The sequence below is a fragment of the Herpailurus yagouaroundi genome, unplaced genomic scaffold, assembly GCF_014898765.1.
Source record: "Herpailurus yagouaroundi ecotype Mexico unplaced genomic scaffold, PumYag 222, whole genome shotgun sequence".
In the NCBI taxonomy this organism is placed as follows: Eukaryota; Metazoa; Chordata; class Mammalia; order Carnivora; family Felidae; genus Herpailurus; species Herpailurus yagouaroundi.
In genome coordinates, this window is record NW_024412453.1 from 6915588 (window position 1) to 6936915 (window position 21328).

The window sequence follows — 21328 nt, forward strand, 5'->3', positions numbered from 1 at the left end:
CAAATCAGCTCAGATTGTGATTTCGTAGTTTGTGAGTTCAAGCCCTGCATTGGGCTCTGAGCTCACAGTGCAGAGCCTTCTTGGGATTCTCTCTCTCTCCCTCTCTTTCTCTCTCCTTCTCTGCCCCTCTCCCACTTGCATGTGCACATGTTCTCTCTCTCTCTCAAGATAAATAAACTTTAAAAAAGGAGGGGAGCACCTGGGTAGGCTCAGTCAGCTAAGTGTCCAACTTTGGCTCACGTCATGATCTCACTGTTTATGAGTTTGAGCCCCAGGTTGGGCTCTATGCTGACAGCTCGGAGCCTGGAGCCTGCTCTGAATTCTGCATCTCCCTCTCTCATGCTCTGTCTCTCTGTCTCTCAAAAATAAACATTAGAAAGAAAAAAATTAAAGGGGCATAGTCAGGTAGCTCAGTCAGTTGAGCGACCGACTTGGACTCAGGTCATGATGTCATAATTTGTGAGTTTAAGCCCTGCATCTGGCTCTGTGCTGACAGCTCAGAGCTTGGAGCCTGCTTCCGATTCTGTGTCTCCCTCTCTCTCTGCCCCTCCCCTGCTCACATTCTGTTTCTCTCAAAAATAAACATTATACATTTTTTGTTATTAAAAAAAATACACCAGTAATGTGGACACACACATCATGACTGAAACAAAAGTTTCAAAAAACAGTATTTCCTTGTTTGCTGTTGGTTCCATTCCATTTCATTAAAAATATGTTCACCGGGGGCCACTAATAAATAGATTTTAAAACCTACTATGGGTAAAGACTAGCAGTTTAAAGAGCACTGTTCTATGATCTAAGTCACAGATGCTGGCCTTCCTGGCAATGGAAGGAAGCATAGAATTGGATTCCTAACTGGAATCACAGAACCTCCCACTGTTTTGGGTACAAAACTGGGATGGTTGAGTTTATTCGTTCATCAATTATTCACAGATAGCTCTTGGACTCCTCATGTGTACTACCCAGTATTAAGTGTCAGTGGAAGAGAACAGGCCTAGAAAAGTAAGAGGCCTGGATTCCAATCACCTCCATTTGCTGGTGATCTTGGTTAGGCCTCATCAGTTATCAAAGACTCAGTTGCCTCCTTTGTAAAATGGGAGTAATAGTAGAGAAATCAATGAGCCAAAGTGTGTAAGATTTAGCACACTGTCAGGCTCCTAGTAAGTACTTAATACAGGGGTTCTCAAGGTGTGATCTCCAGGCCAGCAGCATCCCCGTCACCTGAGAACTCGTTAGAAAAGCAGTTCTCGGATCTCATCCTAGATTGACTAAATCAGCAACCTCAGGAGTGGGGCCCTTTAACAAGTCTTCAAGACACTCTCAAGTTTGAGAACCACAGGCTCAACACATGGTAACCATTGACAATTAGTCCCTGAGGCTGCAGAGACGAGCAGTGGGGACACGTCGGAAATATTAGTCAACTTAAGTGCCAGTGGCACGCAAAGGTAAAGGATCTTAGTCCTGACTCCTCCTCCCTCCTCCCGCAGCACCTAGAGAGCTCGCTGATTGGTGAAATCCCTCCGGAGAGTCACCACCTAACCAACCCCGGAGAGAGAAAACTGAAAGGGGTGGGACCGAGTGTAGCTAGAGCGGCGCACCTATTGGCTGTAGACCATGCCGCAGAGAGGGGCGGAGCTGCGCGTGCGCACAGCCGAGGCGCGCCCCTGACGGCGGTTGAAAGATGGCGACTGTCGCCGAGCTCAAGGCTGGTGAGTGCGCGTGGGCCGTTTGCCGGGTGAAAGACGTCTGGCCTTCCTCTTGTGAAAAGGATGGAGGGAAAGGAGCGCGCGCGAAACAGAGTCAGCCTTTCCGGGGGCGCGGGGCTCGTTCTGCGGCGTTAGGGTCGGCAGGGCGTCCGGCTGGTGTGGCGGCCGCTGCGCCCGGGCCCTGCGTGAGGGAAGCGGTCGCACTGGGGCAGTTTTGAAATCGGCTTTGAGCTGGAGCAGGAGCTGCGGGACCCTCATGTGCCCGAGGGGCGTGCAGTCCTGCACGTTGGGCCTCTGGGCGCATTTGTGAGACCGCTCTCGGGCCGAAGCTTTGGGCCGCTTCCTTCATGTGGGACTGGGTGATGACAGTACCCACAGCCATTATTGGGGTTAGGTACAATCCCAAACCGTTAGCTTAGTTGTCACTGAATCTTTGCAACAACCTGTCAGGTTCGTCCCGCTCTCCATGGGGAAAAACTGGCGGTGGGTAGCTGCTTGGCCATTCTCCTGGAGTTTTCAACAGAGTTCCACAAAGGTGCGAGTCGATTAAGCTGGAAACGTTTGTTCACCGTTGATTTTGTGTGATCGGATGTCCAGACAAATAATAGTAGTTATAGTTATAAGCGACAGAGCCTTAAATGTCAAGCACTACCCAATCCCAGTATTGCCTAATAGATCCTGTGTCACAATCTCGTGCCCATTTTATAGACTGGGAAATAGAGGTGCCGAGAGGTGAAATAGCTCGCGCAAAGCTCCTTCCCTAGGAGGCCCAGTGCGAGAGCCTAGATCAGCCGCACCTGAAGTCCAGGTCTTAATCCCTGGGTGATACTGCTACCCAGTTAATAAAACCAGTTGAGTTTTCAGGGAACTTGGGATCCAAATCAGTAATTCTTAAAGATTTGGCAGGGAGGGGTTGAATCCCTTTGAGAAGAGGATGCTGGAAGCATTGATGTAAATGTGTGTTTGGGCGCCGGGCTGGTGAACAGTCCTGGAAAAGGCATGCCTTTATCTACAAGAACAGAGTTCACGGGAATCCGATCTCACTCCCCGCAGGGAATACGTAACACATGTGATATTGCATCAGCTCCAGAGGATTTATCTTTTTTTTTTTTTTAAGAATTTTTTCAGTTTATTTATTTATTTTGAGAGGGAGAGGGACAGAATCCCAAGCAGGCTTTGCACTGCCACCACGGAGCCCGATGCCAGGTCTCGAACTCACACGAGATCGTGACCTGAGCCTAAATCAAGAGTCAGAGGCTTAACCTACTGAGCCACCCAGGCGCCCCTCTTCAGAGGATTTAAAGATACTTTGGGAAGGGGGGCACCTGGGTGGCTCAGTGGGTTAAGCCACCCGCTCTTGATTTAGGCTCAGGTCACGATCCTGCGGTTGCGAGTTGGAGCCCCACGTGGGGGCTCTGCGCTGACCGTGGGGAGCCTGCTTGGGATCCTCTCTCCCTGCCCCTCTTCCTGCTCATGCGCTCTCTCCCCCCCCCCCCAAATAAATAAACTTAAAAAAAATAAAGGTATTTTGGGATATTAAGGCAAGTTAAGAACCTCTTTCTGAAGTTGTTATAGCACCGTGTTTTAAACATAATAAATAGCAGGAAGGGCAAAATAATACAGAACCCCAAAAGAAGATGTAACTTTGGGGTTTAGGAGTGAGTGTCCTTCACAGATCTAGGGAGCCCTTTATGTTTTTTCTGCGTTGCCCGGTTCTGAATATGCCCTGTGTTGAAGAGAATCTCAGTGACAATGTGTTTCCCAGTCAGTTATCGTACATTGTATGGACTTGTGCCTTTTTGAAGCTTGCACATCTTTGCATCTCCCTTGGTTCTGCTTCCGAGAGGTGGAGCTCATCATGTTGGAGAGGGCAACTGAGGCGTGAGCTGGCGACGAGACGGACAGCCTAGATTTCCTAACTGCGGCTTCATTAATTCGCATTTCTGTGCTGAGTTTGAGGCTGTGCTGTGTGCACATACAGCCTTTGGGACAGGATCCTGGCCAGCGAAAACTCTCCCATCTACTTCCAAAGATGGAGTTAAAGAACGGGTTCGGTTATGATCCCAAGACTGTGATAAGGCTGGACCTTCCTTTTATGGGCCTGTTACAAAGTATGATTGGGTGATAACTGTACTTGCATACCTGCCAAATAGGTTGAAGGGATGATTTAAAAACAAGGAGCAAGAAAGGTTAAAATTCAGTCTAGATTGTATCTCTGTAATGGAATCCTAAGACCCAGGTTTTTGTTGTTGTATAATAAAGCTTTAAAGGAATTTTATGACAAATGGATAAGTTCTTTGGGCTCTGTTTATGAGTTTTTCTTTATGTTGATGTACTTATTTGGTGCCTTGGGTAGGGCACAGTATGTATTAAACTATGTTTATTACACCCTGTATTATAATGCTCCCAGGTAGAGTTTTTGAGCTCTTACTGTGTTCTAGGCACTGTGGGTGAGAGGTGTTGATTGTCTGGGTTTGTTACTTAGCCTTGAGGGACAATGTGAACGGAGAAGGTTCCAGATCACTGCAAGGAATGATGCCAATTCAGCCCTGTGCCCATCAGTATCTATACTAACATTTATAGGTAAATCTCATTATCATAACTGATACAGCAATCCGACCCTTGCTCCTCAAGAAGTTAGATTACACTCAACATATATATCCCCGATGTCTCAAGGTGGCAGTGATAGATTTCTAACTAGGCTAATCTACGTGTTAGATTTCTAACTAGGCTTATAATTTCAGAATCCTGTTGTTTTTTAGGAAATTAACTTGTGTCTTAAAAAAAAACAAACCCAGAATACCTTTTTGCTCTGAATGGGCCATTCCCCAAGGGTTCTGGATAGCATAGGTTTTTATCAAAAGACAACATATTCCTTCCTTTTATGGAATGCATTCATTGTCTTTAATCATCTTTCTACACCAGAGATGTTCGTGACATGTAGACCCTATCTGCAGTGCTAAACACTCTTGAACACATACGAGACAGTAAGGGTTAATTTCAGGCTCCGGTGAGCTAATTCTGTGCTCCCTTTTCCTCCCTCACTAAAGATGCATACCAGACTATAGCTACTGACAGTGATGATGTTAGAAAGATAAACTTGAGTTTGCTTAAATATATTAAAATAGCAAATCATGGCAACTTGAGAACTTTATATTTTTATTACAAACATGAATTGTGGTAGCTCATTGGATAACTTCCATTTAGCGCATTGTTTAGATCGAAACAGTGGGTATTAGGCCACTTTACTAGTTAGACATTTTTCTTCCAAGTATGCCTAAGAATTGAGGGGTACCTGGCTGGCTCAGTTGGTGGAGTGTGCGACTCTTGATCTCAAGAGTTTGAATGAGTTCAAGCTCCATGTTGATGTAGAGATTACTGAAAAAAAAAAAAAAAAAAAAAAAAAGAATGACCAAATTTGTTCTATAATTGAAACATAATATTTTATATTTAACAGTTTTAAAGGACACCTTGGAGAAAAGAGGAGTATTAGGGCATTTAAAAGCAAGGATCCGAGCTGAAGTTTTCAATGCCCTGAATGATGAAAGTGAACCCCGACCGCCGTTGTCTCATGAAAACCTTCTAATTAATGAATTAATTCGGGAGTATTTGGAATTCAACAAATATAAGTATACAGCATCTGTCCTCATATCAGGTAAGAGGTTATTGTTACTTACCTGAAACAACATCTGCTTTTTCCCTGCCTGCCCTCAATTCTCAGAAAATGTTTACGCTGGAAATCCGATTCCATTACCACAGTGTCATCTGAGTGACAGGGACATAAACATCTCATGGGTTCTTTCCATAGCTTGAACAAGTTCTCATGGGGCTTACTGTATTGTAGGGGAAAATAAACAAACACTAGGTGCACCCTTTGAAAAATCGCCTGATACTGAGAATAAGCAGTTGTTGACATTTTGTTTGCTGCTAGCTTTTTTCTATAGATCTACTTTAAAAATACAGTTTTGATGTATATAGTTTTTGTTAAAAAATATGAAGCACTAGAGATAAAACTTTAAAATACTGCTACTATTATAGGTGAGGGATATATGCAAATGTGTGTAAAAGCGTGATATTTAAAATGGATTAGGGGGGCGCCTGGGTGGCGCAGTCGGTTAAGCGTCCGACTTCAGCCAGGTCACGATCTCGCGGTCCGGGAGTTCGAGCCCCGCGTCAGGCTCTGGGCTGATGGCTCAGAGCCTGGAGCCTGTTTCCGATTCTGTGTCTCCCTCTCTCTCTGCCCCTTGCCCGTTCATGCTCTGTCTCTCTCTGTCCCAAAAATAAATAAACGTTGAAAAAAAAAAAATGGATTAGGAAGGAGTTTACTTTCCTATTGGGGGTTAACCTTGGTATTGGGGGGAGGAGATGGACAGTTGAAGAGACATTTGTCTGTTAAATTTTATTTGTGAAGAAAGTAAAGAACTGAAAGGAATGCACGGTAGTCAAGACTTTCCTCTGGGCTGAGGGAGAAATGGGATTGGAAGGATTGCACCTGTATCATTTGATGGCCTTGTTTAAGGTTTGCTCTGTGCTTTAACATCGTTTCACCTCTCATTAAAGAAAAGAAACCATGAAGTAGATTTTGGAAGGAGAATGAGTTCTTTGAGATGCTGGAACTTTGATTTAACAGCCCTTTTATTGATATTCTAGAGGTCTTTTTTTTTTTTTTTAATTTTTTTTTTCAACATTTTTTATTTATTTTTGGGACAGAGAGAGACAGAGCATGAACAGGGGAGGGGCAGACACAGAATCGGAAACGGGCTCCAGGCTCCGAGCTATCAGCCCAGAGCCTGACGCGGGGCTCGAACTCACGGACCGCGAGATCGTGACCTGGCTGAAGTCAGACGCTTAACCGACTGCGCCACCCAGGTGCCCCTAGATGTCTTACTTAATGTTAAGCGTATACCTTAACTGAATAAAGACCAGGATTTTTAGTGGTCTAAGGGTCTTCAGTATCAGTATCCACTTTCCTCAGTTTGTTACAGATGGCTACATAATACTATTAGTACTCAGAAAAGAAGAAAACTGTGAAAATAGAATGAATGCGGTCTTGGACTTGGGCTTCCCTAAAATGAAATATGGTAACCATCATTTGAAGTTTCATATTAAGTGTCTCGGCTTTGTTCAAAAACTGAGGTATAGTTAACAGTACAATATACCTTTTTTAGTATACACTTCGATGAATTTTACCAAATGCATAGTTTTGTAACTACCACCTCAGTTACAGTCTCAATGTAGAGTATTTTTATCACCTCAAAAAATTCTCTGCCCTGTTGTGGTCAACTTCTTTGTCTACCCCCACTCCTAGCAACCACTGATCTGTTGTTTTCTGTACCTGTCATTTGCCTTTTCCAGAATGTTATAGAAATGAACCCATTCAGGAAGTAGCCTTTTGAGTCCGCTTCCTTTCACTTAGCATAATGCATTTGAGATTCAGCTGTGTTGGGTTTTTTTCCCCCTGAATAGCACTCATTTGTATGGCTGTGCCGATTTTATCCATTATCGCCAGTGGTTTGTAGTTTTTGGCAATTATCAAGCTGCCATAAACATTCACACACAAGTTTCTGTGTGAAAGTAAGCTTTCGTTTCTCTTGAGTAAAGAGCTAAGAGTGGGATTGCAAGGTTGTGTGTGGTAAGTACATGCTCACCTTTGTAAGGAATGGCTCAACCCGTTTCCAAAGTGGCTGTGCCATTTTGCCTCGCCTACTGAAAATCTGAAAAGTCTGTATACCTGGTGAGTGGTTCTTATCAAAATCATATGTGCTTTTTAGATGAATAAAGACACCTGATTTTTCCTCCAGAATCTGGTCAGCCGGTAGTACCATTGGACAGACAGTTTCTCATTCGGGAACTAAATGCATTTGAAGAATCAAAGGATAACACAATGTAAGAACCTTTTTTTTTCTATAATTTATTTATTTTTTTATAATTTGCATTCAACTTAGTTAACACATGAAGCAACAGTGATTTCAGGAGTAGATTCCTTAAGCCCCTTACCCACTGAGCCCATCCCCCCTCCCACAGCCCCTCCAGCAACTCTCAGTTTGTTCTCTATATTTAAGAGTCTCTTCTGTTTTGTCCCCCTCCCTGTTTTTATATTATTTTTGCTTCCCTTCCCTTATGTTCATCTGTTTTGTATCTGAAAGTCCTCATATGAGTGAAGTCATATGATATTTGTCTTTCTGTGACTAATTTCGCTTAGCATAATACCCTCCAGTTCCTTCCATGTAGTTGCAGATGGCAAGATTTCATCTTTTTGATCGCCGAGTAATACTCCAGTGTGTGTGTGTGTGTGTGTGTGTGTGTGTGTGTATGTATGTATATATATACACACCACATCTTCTTTATCCATTCATCCATCAGTGGACATTTGGGCTCTTTCCGTACTTTGGCTATTGTTGATAGTGCTGCTATAAACCTGGGGGTGCATGTGTCCCTTTGAAACAGTACACCTGTGTCCCTTGGATAAATACCTAGTAGTGCCATTGCTGGGTCGTAGGGTAGTTCTCTTTTTAATTTTTCAAAGAACCTCCACACTGCTTTCCAGGGTGGCTGTACCAGTTTGCATTCCCACCAGCAGTACAAAAGAGATCCTCTTTTCTTTGCATCCTTATCAACATCTGTTGTTGCCTGAGTTGTTGATGTCAGCCTTTCTGACAGGTGTAAGGTGGTATCTCAGTGTGGTGTTGATTTATATTTCCCTGATGATGAGTGATGTGGAGCATTTTTTCCTGTGTTGGTTGGACATCTGGGTGTCTTTGGAGAAGTGTCTATTCATTGTGCCAATTTCTTCAGTGGATTATTTGTTTTTTGGGTATTGAGTTTGATAAGTTCTGTATGGATTTTGGATACTAACCCTTTATCTGAAATGTCGTTTGCAAATATCTTCTCCCATTCCATCAGTTGCCTTTTAGTTTTGCTGATTGTTTCCTTCGCTGTACAGAAGCTTTTTATTTTGATGAGGTCTCAATAGTTCATTTTGCTTTGGTTTCCCTGCTCCCAGAGACGTGTTGAGTAAGAAGTTGCTGTGGCCAGGGTCAGAGAAGTTTTTGCCTGCTTTCTCCTCGAGGATTTTGATGGCTTCCTGTCTTACATTGAGGTCTTTCATCCATTTTGAGTTTATTTTTGTGTCTGGTGTAAGAAAGTTGTCCAGGTTCATTCTTCTACGTGTCGCTGTCCAGTTTTCCCAGCACCACTTGCTGAAGACACTGTCTTTATTTCACTGGATATTCTTTCCTGCTTTGTCAAAGATTAGTTGCCCATACATTTGTGGGTCCGTTTCTGGGTTCTCTATTCTGTTCCGTTGATCTGAGTGTCTATTTTTGTGCCAAGAACTTTTTTTAATAACTTTTTTTAAAATAAAAACTTAAAAATAAATTTTTAGATAGTGTTGTATTGGAGTCATAATCACATAGTGGTGGTTTTATTTCGTTTTAACTCAGCAGGTATTTATTTGGTTCGAGTGTGTGTCTAACACTGCACCAAATCCAAGGTGTGTAGCAATAAACAAGATAAGGCGTCTGCTCCCTGGAGCTAAAACTCCCGTGGTTTCAGAGGACTGAGCAACAGTCCTGCTAAGGGTCACGTTTCTTGGTTTCTTGGTCCATACCCCACCCCCCACTTTTATTTCCCATCTGAGACTATCTTTTATCACTTGTTTCCTTACTCACGCTGAACTCTTCCTCCCAATTATTTCCTTCACTTCAACTTAGGATCCCCCCAAAACCCAATCAACTTGTTTTGACCATTGAACTTAGTGAAAACCAACCCTCTGTTTTCATTTTGTTACTGTCCCCTCTTTTGCCCTCTCTGCATGTTAAATTCTCCTATCCATTTATACTGAAACTCTGCCCTTGAAAGGAAGGGTGACCACTTTTGAGTAGTTTCTTGGTTCTTTTCTTACTTCAGAGTTGCTTAAACTTTTCCCAGAGAATCCCTGAATGGCAAAAATAAAATAAAATAAAATTAAAATAAAATTAAAATAAAATAAAATAAAATAAAATATAAAATAAAATAAAAATAGAATGTACATAGGAGGCCAGGGGACATGGCTCAAAGCAGCCTTTCCATTAGCAAGAAATTTCTTTGAAATCTTATGTTTTCTCTTTCGAAAACTTTATTGAATTTTTCTCTTTCTACTTCATGATATAATTGTTCTACCATAAAAATGTTATAAAGGACATACCAATTAAATTGAACTTTCCCACAAGTCTTTGCACAATGAATGTTCTAGGATCATACTCCACCTTTACCCTGTACTTTGTCCCAAGGCCCCGGCCCCAAGAGTGGCTGTATATTGTGTATTTCCAATTTGAGAAGCTCAGTTTCACTGGAGTTTCTGTGGCATTTTGTAATACTGACTCTTCTCCCTTAAAACACCTATTGTCATTTGTCTTTTATGACCTTTACTGTCTAAGTTTTTCTTTCCCTAACAGTGTTCTCAATTTCTTCATTGGCTCTTTTAGGCTTCCTTTAAATTGTGACCACTCAAGTTTTGTCCTTAACAAAACTTTTCATCTTGTCCCCTCGCCCACTTTTCTGAGTACGCCTGAGTCTTTAATGGTGCCTCTGAGCTGTGACTCCACTTTAAATCAAACACATGCCCTAAGTTGTGGGCCCACGTTTCTGCTGGCATCTTAAACTCACCGTGTCCAAAAAGTAAATCTGCTGTTTTCATCTCCTTAAACCCCCCTCGTAGGTTCCCCATGTAGCCATTTGGGTCTTAAACTCAGAGTCCATTTATGTTTGTGGCTCCAGCTCCTTTCTCCACCAGTCACTTTGCACATCGCATCCCTTCTACCTCTGCGGTATCTCCCATCCACTCCCGCTGCCCCACGCTGTGTTGTTGAGAAGCCGTCTGCTTTCTCTGTCTCTAGTCACTTTCTTTGCCAACTTACACTTCAAACTGCCAGCAGTTTGCTTTCTGAAAGACAGTTACTGCTTCGTTTAAAAACACTTCTGTTGTGAAGTTTTCAGATTTTAAAAAGTAATATGGATTGTAAGATAGAAATTTTCTCACCCACAAAAGTAACACACACATTGACAAAAGTAAATGTGTGAGATGATGGATGTGTTACTTAATTCGCTGAGAATTCCTTTGCCGTGTGTGTGTGTGTATATATATATATATATACACATAAATATCAAGTTATCACCTTATATAGTTTAAATACCTTACAATTTTATTTCTCAGTTATACGTCAGTAGAGCTGGGGGAAAAGGGTAAAATGGTAAGTATACCACATACTAGATACATGTGCCAGTGTGAGTGTAAAGTGGTTTTCCACAAACACATTCATATTTTTCAGAGAAACTTAAGAATTTGCACACAAAGTAGGATAAAGTCTAAAATAGCCTTGTGTTAGGTCAAGCCATGCCACTGAATGAGTTTGCCAAATTTACGAAGAAGACTAGTTTTCAGAGTTTCTGTGTTTTAACATCGCAAATAAAGTATTGTAAGGCCGAACCTGAAAAAATATTCTCCTTTTTTAACTTGTATTTTTTTTATAAATTTTTTTTTAATGTTTATTTATTTTTGAGAGAGACAGAGACAAAACGTGAGTGGGTTGGGGCAGAGAGAGGGAGGTGCAGAATCCGAAGCAGGCTCCAGGCTCCGAGCTGTCAGCACAGAGCAGGGCTCTAACTCACGAGCCGTGAGATCATGACCTGAGCCGAAGTCGGTCGCTCAACTGACTGAGCCACCAGGTGCCCCTTAACTTTTGTTTTTTAAAAAATCTTAGTATCCATGAATTTGTGGATGAAATATACTAGTTTTTTGTTTTCTAATAACATTTAAAAATACCTGAATCTTAGAATTTTAAATCTTAAAAATTTTATTGATGTTAAGAACAAGATTGTTTAAATTTAAAAATCTTCTTGAACCAATTAGCTCTTTGGGACACATTGGTTTAAGATAAACGAAAAGACCTATTTTATGTTCCTGGATTGTGAGATATATTCCTTTCATAAGAGTTGAGGCATCTTAGGGGCTCCTGGGTGGCGCAGTCGGTTAAGCGTCCAACTTCAGCCAGGTCACGATCTCGTGGTCCGTGAGTTCGAGCCCCGCGTCGGGCTCTGGGCTGATGGCTCAGAGCCTGGAGCCTGTTTCCGATTCTGTGTCTCCCTCTCTCTCTGCCCCTCCCCTGTTCATGCTCTGTCTCTCTCTGTCCCAAAAATAAATAAATGTTGAAAAAAAAAAAAATAAAAAATAAAAGAGTTGAGGCATCTTAAATAGAGAAACTTACTTTCCTCCTTTCCTTGTGTTATGAAACAGTTGGCATGCAAGGAGTTACTTATTGCTGCGTAACACACTGCCTCAGGATTTGGTGGCTTGTAACAACAAACATTTATTTATCTGTGGTCAGAAATCTCTGGGTGGGGCTAGTGGGGCATTTCTCAGGAGATCCGCTTAAAGGGTAGCCAGGGACGTCGTCATCTGAAGACGTGGCTGGGGCTGGAGTATCCCCTTCTGTGTGGCTCACTCACATGGCTGCTTGCACGAGACTCCATTCCTTCCATGTGTACCATTCCCTAGGACAGCTTGAATGTCCTTATGACGTGGTGACCCAGCAGAGAAGGCAAGGAGGAAGCCGAGGGGCACGGTGGTTTGTGACCCAGTCTTGGAAGTTGCACAGCACTCTCATTTAATGTTTTTTGGTTCAAAGAAGTGACTTGAGCCCACACTCCAGGAGAAGGCAGTTAGGCCCCACCTTTTGGAGGGAAAGGAATGTCATACTTTAAGGTATCACACCAGCTAATAAATAGTTGTCCCCAAAAACTCAGTTAAGTTGTATTTTCAGTGATGAGATTGGAAACATTTCTGGTGTGCTTCTGTCTCTCCCATCGTCAGCCGCATAGCTTCCGTTTGTGCAGGGATGCTCATGTGCATCTCTGAGCAGTATATTGTAATGCAAAGAGTATGGGACTTGGGATTCAACTGGAAAGTTTGTTTACTTACTATCTAAGGAATCTCCAGGGGCGCCTGGGTGGCTCAGTCCATTAAGCGTCCGATTGTGGCTCAGGTCATGATCTCACAGTCTGTGGGTTCGAGCCCTGTGTCAGGCTCTGTGCTGACAGCTCAGAGCCTGGAGCCTGCATCGGATTCTGTGTCTCCCTCTCTCTCTGCCCATCCCCTGCTCATGCTCTGTCTCTCTCTGTCTCAAAAATAAATAAAAACATTACAAAAAATTTAAGAAATCTCCAGCATATCTTCCCTGAGCCATGGTTTTCTCACGTATAAATTGGGGATGATGATTATGACATCTACAGGGCGAAGATAGAATGGAGAGAGATTTGGAAACTGTAAAAATCACTTTTTCTTTAAACTGCCTGCCCTAAAAATAGCTTATTAAATATTAGTTCTTACCTGACTCCTGAACAGCTAACATTTAGATGCCATTTAATATGTGCCAGGTATGGTTTTAAACCCTTGACATTTATGAACTCATTTAGTCCACAATAACCCTAGGAGGTAAGGACTATACTTATCCTCATTTATAGAGGAAAAAACATTTAAGAGGCTGGGGACATTAAGAATCTTGTTGAGGTCAAGTGGTAAATCCAGGATTTGAACCCAGACAGCCTGGCTCTTGAGACATATGACCTAATTTGACAAGGATTTATTCATCCAGCGTTTCCTGAATACCTGTTGTATTCAGACAGTGCTAGGTACTGGGAAGTCTTACACTGGACTTTAAAGTTGAAAAGCTGAATTCCTGTGTATTGTTTGACTTTGTATTTCAGTTTAGTTGATGTTTAAGTTGGTAACGGGTTCTCTGGATTTTTAAATTGTCTTTCGAGTTAAATGGTACTCTTAAATTTAAATATTTTTTTAAATGTTTATTATTAAGACACAGAGAGAGACAGAGTATGAGCATGGGGGGGGGGGGGGGGGGGGACACAGAATCTGAAGCAGGCTCCAGGCTCTGAGCTGTCAGCACAGAGCCCGATGTGGGGCTCGAACTCACAAACCGTGAGATCATGACCTGAGCCGAAGTCAGACACGTAACTGACTGAGCCGCCCAGGTACCTCAAATGGTACTCTTAAATTTAAAAAAGCATGAATAGTTTGTGATTTGGATAGTAACCCTGCATCTTCTTTACGTATAGAGAATTACGTGGCCATTCAGGTGGCAGAGGCTGCCTTAGAGTAGAGTTTTGGGGGCGCCTGGATGGCTCGGTTGAGCGCCCAACCTTGAGTTCAGCTCAGGTTGTGATCTCATGGTTATGAGATGAGCCCCGAGTCGGGGTCTGTGCTGAGCGTGGAGCCTGCTTGGGATTCTCTCTTTCCCTCTGTCCCTCTCCTCTGTGCATGCATGCTCGCTTTCTCTCAAAATAAACATAAACATAAAAGAGAGGTTTGTTTTAAGCTTTTCCTGTATCTATAATTTTAACTGATTGTGGTTTTCTTCCTGCTATAGACCTCTTTTATATGGAATTTTAGCTCATTTCTTGCACGGAACTAAGGAGGACCTCCAAAATCCATTTTCGAGAGGGTCTTCACTTCAGCCTCCAAACCCAGATCTTGGCAGACAACCTAGCGGAACAAGGCAAAGGGGTATGAATTTCCTGAACTTCATCATTTTGCTGTCACCACGTATATTTTCTTAAATATTTCTCTCTGGAATAGTTTTTCTTGAGCTTTTGAGTCGTAGTTTAATTCTACTTACACTTAATACAGTTTTGGTCTGTGTTACTTATCATCCTAAAAACAAAATGCTTTTTGGAAGGAGAATCTGGAGGGGAATGACTGGACAAAATTCTCAGATATTATTTCTATACAGAAGTTTGGAAAAACCTGATTTTCACATAGATTTGTACTCTTTGGAGCAGGTTAGATTATTGGTAGCATTTTATCAAATCATCACTTGCCCCCCCCCCCCCCCCGAAAAGTGAGGAAAGATCTCTGCTTACAGATAGAGAAGCCACATGTTTCTGTACCCTTTGCATTTTTATTTAAAAAAATTTTTTTAATGTTTATTTATTTTTGAGAGAGACACAGACAGCCTGAGTGGGGGAGGGGCGGAGAGAGAGGGAGACACAGAATCCGAAACAGGCTCCGGGCTCCGAGCTGTCAGCACACAGCCCGACTTGGGACCCGAACCTACAAGCTGTGAGGTCATGACCTGAGCCAAGTCAGACTGACTGAACCACCCAGGCGCCCCCTCCCCCAGTTTGCATTTTTAGAATACTGTTTGTGGAAGACTGGCAGCTACCTATAAATAACGAATTCTTAGGAGGACAGCCTCGGTTTCTTTCAGAATGTTCCCTTTTCAAATGAGCTTTCTGTTGTTTTGTTCACATCAGCAATAGGCTGTCATTTTGCTAATCTGAACTCAGTGGTTTATTAGCTCCTCCTTTCCAGCTTCGGTCGAGTTGACCTCTTTCTAAGGCCGGTCATAGGTGGGGCTCAGGCAGCAGATTAACAGAACAGCTATAGCCCTGGAATGTGGAAAGAAACTTGTAGAAACCTCTGAAATACAGATCGGCCTTGGTAGTTTTCATAAACTGCTGTGAGCGGTATTGATCATGCCAAATGCTTGCTGTGTCTCCTCGGATCTGAAAGTGAAGTATTTGTGAGGCAAGGCAACCTCTTGAGGAGGTGATTTCTGATTTCACTACGAGTTATCCATTATCTTAGAATGCCGAGCTGATAGACCGTTGAAAAAGAAATCATCCCACCTCCTTCCTTACTTTACACTTGAGCAAACCGACCCTGAGAAGTTAGGTGACTCCTCTGAAGCCTGCAGCTGGTCACGTTTAGCCGAGTCGGCATCCCTCCGTGCCCTTCTTGTACACTTTTCGGGGTTTGTGAGGAACTGTCATGAGTGCCTACTGGCCGGCAAGTACTTAAAACAATTACGTGAGTAAATGTGGAAACGTTCAGATAATACAGTGTAAACTTCCCTTTCACCTCTTCCGTCTTGTCTCGGCCCCACTCCCCACTTTCCCTCCCTTCCACGGAGGGAAGGCCCCCCCGTTAGCAGGTCGGCAGGTCTCCCTCGGGATCCGTGTCCTGTGTATTTATGTATTCTGCTCCTGTGCGTGTCCTCCTGCAGTTGGCTTTTCTTCACTTGTCCTGTCAGCACGTGGACATCCCCTTCTACCTCGTTCTTAACTTCGTGTAGTATCGCGTGGCTTTGCCGATGTGCTGTTATGTTTTTAATTTTTGGCTTCTACCATGTAGCGGTATAGAATTACTTCCTGCCCACACAAGTGTTTGTCTTGTGCGGATGCCCAGAAGTCCAGTTGCTGGTTCAGAGCATGTACGTACTAAAAAATGTAGTAGATCCTGTCCGATTCCCCTCCAGAGCGGCTTTACCAGGTGACGTGCCTACCGAGAGCGTACGATAATCGCACTTTCCCCGCGTGATTGCCACCAGGGGATGTTATACACATGAACACTCGCTCACGCGGCAGACCCGCGACACGGGTATTTTCATTCCCATGAGGGAAAATAATCTCTGGAGAAAGCACGTTTCTGGCTTGCAAGCTTTTCAGTTTTATTTTCTTCCGTTGTACGACGTAGTAATTCAGCACTTGCCTACGACACCTGGTGCTCATCGCAGGTGCCCTCCTTCATCCCCATCACCTCTTTCCCCCACCCCCAGCCGCCTCCGTCGGTGTGCTCTCTCTAGTTAAGAGTCTCTTTCTCGGGGTGCCTCTCTTTTCTTCCCCCTCTGCTCGTGTGTTTTGTTTCTTAAATTCCACATAGGAGTGAAATCATAGAGTGTTTACTCTTCTGACTGACTTTGCTTAGCACAATCCTTTCTGGCTCCATCCATGTGGTGGCCCCGCTTGTAAGCTTTTTCTAATCGATCTCATTCATGGCTAATGGCCAGCAACAAAGTTACAAGGAACAGAGTATTTCTTAACTGAGTTCTGTTGTTTTGAGATGTGGGTCACAGAGTAGCAAGTTGTGGCTTCACACCTGGGAGGTGGGAGGGCTGGGGAGTGGAAGAGAGAGGGAGGGAGAGAGCGAGCGAGCGAGCGCGGGCGAGCCAAAGAGGGAGAGGGAGGAGAGTGCATTAGTTACTCTGGGGCCTTCAGAGACTCCGCTTAGAGTAAACCTTTGGGCGTTTACTCTGTGGAAAGCTCAGAAATGAGGATGGCAGCTGAACTAAAGAAGAACGTGATTTTGCAAGTTATTTTTCTTGACCGTCAAAAATTTTCTCGATAACAATGAACTCTTTGTGCAGTGATTAAAAACAAATTGTTTTTAATGTTTATTTTTGAGAGAGAGAGAGAGAGAGAGGCAGAGCGTGAGTGGGGGAGGGGCAGAGAGAGAGGGAGACACAGAAACGGAAGCAGGCTCCAGGCTCTGAGCCGTCAGCACAGAACCCTACGCGGGGCTCGAACTCACGGACTGCGAGATCATGACCTGAGCCAAAGTCGGACGCTTAACCGACTGAGCCACCAGGCGCCCCTGTGCAATGATTTGTGAGGAATTATCAGCCCAAAATTGCATTGTGTCCCAGTCGCACACTCGAGTATTCTGTTTACTTTCTGGATTCTAGCTTACTGTTTGATGGAAATGTGTTTGATTTGACAACATTGACAAGGTTATGGAGACATGAAAATAATTATTCTTCAGATTACAATACCTGATCTCTACAGAAGCTCATCCGACTGAAACATAAAACACTTAAAATGAAATTCTCTTTTATTTGAACACAAGCCTAAAGCATTCCAGCATGAAAGCACTTCCTTTATCAGAGCTTTCAGAGTGCTGAAAAAAAGAGGGTTTATGTAGACACTCTCACCTTTGGAATGGTAACCAGTTCATTAGTGGTGCTGGTATTAGTTCTTGAAATATGGAGGCAAAGTAGTTTTGGGTATAAATAAAAAACCAGATATCTCATAGCAGAGAAAATCATTAATGGAGCTTGATAGCCCATCTGTAAGGTACATGCATAACAACTTCATTTCTTTACAGTGCTTTTCTAGAAAACCTGAAATGGTTGTGGCCTCAATTTTGTTCTGTCCAGCAAAGCTGCCTAAAAATGAGGGAGGTAGTCGTCTGTGATCCAGACCAGTAGTCTCCCATTTTTTATGAGGGTGATCAGCTGTGGTGGACTAGTGGGAATGGGTGTAGAAGCAAATTGTCTTTAGAATTAGAAAATCCAGGAGCACCTGGGTGGCTCAGTCGGTTAAGTGTCAGACTCTTGATTTCGGCTCAGGGCATGATCTCCTGGTTTGTGGGTTCGAGCCCCACATTGGGCTCTGTGCTGACAGCTCGGAGCCTGGAGCCTGTTTCAGAGCCTGCTCCAGATTCTTTGTCTCCCCCTCTCTCTGCCCCTTCCCTGCTCGTGCTCTGTCTCTGTCTCGCTCTCTCACACAAAAATAAATAAACACTAAAAAAAAAATTAAAATGAAGCATCAAGAAAAGAAAATCCAGTATGTGCTTGCGGTGCTAAAATTGCATATTTCTAACAACTGCCTAGATTTGTATTCTTTTTCTCTTGTCATCTAGTTGTCATAAAAATGGGTTTTTCCATTGTAAAAAGTGTCTGGGGAATATTTTCAGTTCTTCACAATTCTCAGAATTTAGTCTTTGCATTGCATTTTTGTTGCATTTGATTCTTTTAATCTAGAACACTTCTGCCCTCTACCCCTTTGCCTCCATGACAAAAGAAATTCAGCAGAAGTGACTAGGGCCCCTTCTATTGCCAGAGCACAGGGGGTGGTCACTGGGGCCTTGGGCGTTTCTGAACTCTTCCTGGAGCTTTATTGTTCTGTTTTTGACTGAAGATTTTCTACAATTTCTGCGATACTTTTCTGATTTGGGTAGAAGATGTAAACTGCTAGTTTTTTTTTCTGGCCACAAGAGGGTGCTGCCGAGAGGCATTTCTGTTTGAAGAAAAGTTTCTTAGTTCTTAGTTTCAAAGGTAGAACTTAGTTTCAGAGTTCTTCTTAGTTGAAGAACTTAGTCATCCTTCAAAATGCTCATTGAACACTGTCCTTGCAAATTCCATTCCTTACGTATCGTGTAAGAGAAGTTTATAACTACTACTTACCCATGGGTTTACTCCAGGATGCTCTCTGTTCCACCCTTGAGAGTGAGTCTTTAGTACTAAACATTTCTGATTTCCTCAATAATGGTTTAAAAATGGTGAGTTCCTTTCTTTGTCCCAAGTCACCTGAAGAACTCCTACAGTATCAGGGGCGCCTGGGTGGCTCAGTCAGTTAAGCGTCCGACTTAAGGTCAGGTCATGATCTCGTGGTTCACGAGTTCAAGCCCACTGTCGGGCTCCATGCTGACGGCTCGGAGCCTGGAGCCTCTTTCGGATTCTGTATCTCTCTCTCTCTCTTTCTCTCTCTCCCTCTCTTTCTCTCTCTCCCCCCCCCCCCCGCCTCCTTCTTTCTGTCTTTGTATCTCAAAAATAAACATTTGAAATCTCTTTCAAAAAAAGAACTCCTACAGTATTCAAGATACAGCATTCAAAAATACACGTAGATATGTCTGCACACTGCTTATTTTGACTTGGGATGAGTACTGACATGTGTTTCTGTCAATTTCAGATGTGACCACCTAAGAAAGGAGAAGGGGAGTATTAATGATATTGAGGATCCTCTTGTTTCTCAAGCAGTAAAGAGATGACATTTCCATCTGGGGCGTCTTTTGTCTTAAAATTGTGTGTATTCAGTACCATATTTATTCTGCCAACATTACCAAAATACATCACTAATGTTTGTACTTTGTAGAAATTCGAGTTTCTGCAAAACATTTAGCCCCTCCTGTTTTACTACATTTGTGAATAAAAACTAACTTGTAGCTTCCAGCTTCTTGGATTTGACTTGAAAGAGAAAAAAAATACTGTTTTCAGAAGGTATGATAAAGTTTTTTAAATTTGTAAGAGCTAAAGGGATTTTATTAGTACCTCTATGTTCTTAAAAAAAAAAAGTTCAGGCCTTTATAGCCATATGCTCTGCTCTTTAACAAGGTTACATTAATTAAATTTCCTTCGGGCTGGAATTAGGTGGATTTGTAGAAAAATCCATTCATGTTCTGAGAAAACATTTAAAAGAACACTAGAGCCAGAAAAAACTATTTTCTGTAAACTTTGTTTTTTTCCTTATGATTAGTGGTTTTTCAGATAACCATTTATAATTAGGTTTAGATATCTGAATTACTATCTAAATTTGAACTTTTAAACTAGGTAACAATGTACTTTTTCTTTCCTTGGACCATTTTGGCTTCTATTGGAAGATTTAATTAAAAGGAAGAGGGGGAAATAATTCTTTTAATTTTGCTGTAAGTAAAACAAAGAGTTTATTTCATTATATAAAGAATGTGGAGTAAGCATGAAGAGACAGGCTTTAGGAGAAATACCAGAAGGCACTTTTTAAAAGATGGCATTGTGTAACCTCCGTGTCGCCTTCAGCTGTGCACTTACAAGGCGAGCTACGCCAGGGGCCGCCACCACCTACTCGGGCTTCGGAAATCTCATTAAATGCCAGTTTTTCGTTCTTGGGATAAAAAAAAACAAAAAACGGTAAGAGCTCTTAGTGTGCGATCTCTAAAATGCTATTTTGATATTTATTCAGACATTTTTATAACGTGGAGTCTCCAGACCGATATCCCTGACAACACCTGTTACAATAGCGCCCGGTTGGCCGGAAGTCGCAAAGCGTGTTCTGGGCGTGAACTGCGCGGGCTCCCGTTTACTGACCGCGTTTAGCTTGAACATTTTCCACAGGGAAAGTGATCACGGCTGGAGCTGGAAAAATTGGCGTCCTCTTCAGGGTGCAGACTCGGTGCTGCCTGTGGAAATTACTGACACTTATTATTGACTTTCTGTGCGGTGGTCAGCGTTCAGTCCTTACACCTTAACCAAGAATTTTTATCTGAGTGCCAAAAGTTTAAAGAAGTCCCCTCAAGACATACTTGACAAGTGAGAGGATTTTGCGAGGCCCTATTGACGAGCTAGAATTACTTACATAGAGAAGTGCCATCAGGGCTCATTTCCATTTTTAAAATTAAATCTGTAATCTATGGTAACAGTCACGAATTCCGTTGTATTGGGTGTGGGGATGTGAACATCTGAATTCTTCTCAGAAGACTTGGTTTACATGCAAGGATGTTGGCAATGGACGCTAAGTTTACCTCAGGAATTACAATCATGCAGGACTAGATTAAGAAAAAATTCTGGACTTTATCATTTTGGATACTGATATAAAGTCATCACAATAGAAGCTGAACAGAATTGTCGCGTGTAGTCGATAGTGCTTTTGTATGCATTGTCCTGTCATTTGTTTGTACCCAGGCCACTTTTATACTTTCGATGTATCATTTAATAAAAAACACTGGAGCAACTCGTCTTTGTGCAGAGGCTGTTCCTGTGCCTGTTCGGTCATCAAGAGGTGGACGCCAGGACGGGAAGAATGGTTGGAGGCGGCTCCCCAGGCCCCCCCTTCCCCCTGCAGGCTCCCCGGCAGCCTGGGTGGAGGGTGGAGGGTGAAGGGAGGGAGCTGTGCCCCGCGTGTGCCCTTGCCATCAGCCACCTCACCTGCCACACTTACTCTTCACCCCGGGGGCTGGTGGGGACGGTGTTGTAACCGGGGACGTGGCCATTTAGGGCTTCAGAAGAGCACATGCAGCACTCTTTTTTTATATTTGGAAA

At 43.0% G+C, this 21328-nt stretch overlaps 1 protein-coding gene across 6 annotated transcripts; it reads left to right on the forward strand.

Moving 5' to 3' along the window:
* Positions 1-1622: 1622 nt before the first annotated feature.
* CEP20 (centrosomal protein 20) lies at positions 1623-21022 on the forward strand. Of its 6 annotated transcripts, none has more exons than XR_005785608.1 (6): positions 1623-1709; positions 5164-5361; positions 7508-7592; positions 14126-14262; positions 19227-19534; positions 20253-21022. XR_005785608.1 is itself a non-coding variant. In XM_040458960.1 (6 exons), exons 1-5 carry the CDS (start codon positions 1682-1684, stop codon positions 19238-19240), a joined length of 462 nt encoding a protein of 153 aa, XP_040314894.1. In that variant the 5' UTR covers positions 1623-1681; the 3' UTR covers positions 19241-19251; positions 20253-21022. The 6 variants fall into 6 exon arrangements, 4 of the variants coding, with proteins under 4 accessions (XP_040314894.1, XP_040314893.1, XP_040314892.1 ...); XR_005785609.1 differs by having other exon boundaries at positions 19227-19339; XM_040458960.1 differs by having other exon boundaries at positions 19227-19251.
* The last annotated feature ends 306 nt before the right edge of the window (positions 21023-21328 follow it).

Excerpts from the sequence above, each read along its gene's own strand:
- CEP20 (XM_040458958.1), top strand. The coding sequence starts at position 1,682 with ATGGCGACTGTCGCCGAGCTCAAGGCTG. Across the intron at positions 1,710-5,163 it reads TGTCGCCGAGCTCAAGGCTG|TTTTAAAGGACACCTTGGAG; the intron begins GTGAGTGCGCGT and ends TATATTTAACAG. Across the intron at positions 5,362-7,507 it reads AGCATCTGTCCTCATATCAG|AATCTGGTCAGCCGGTAGTA; the intron begins GTAAGAGGTTAT and ends TTTTTCCTCCAG.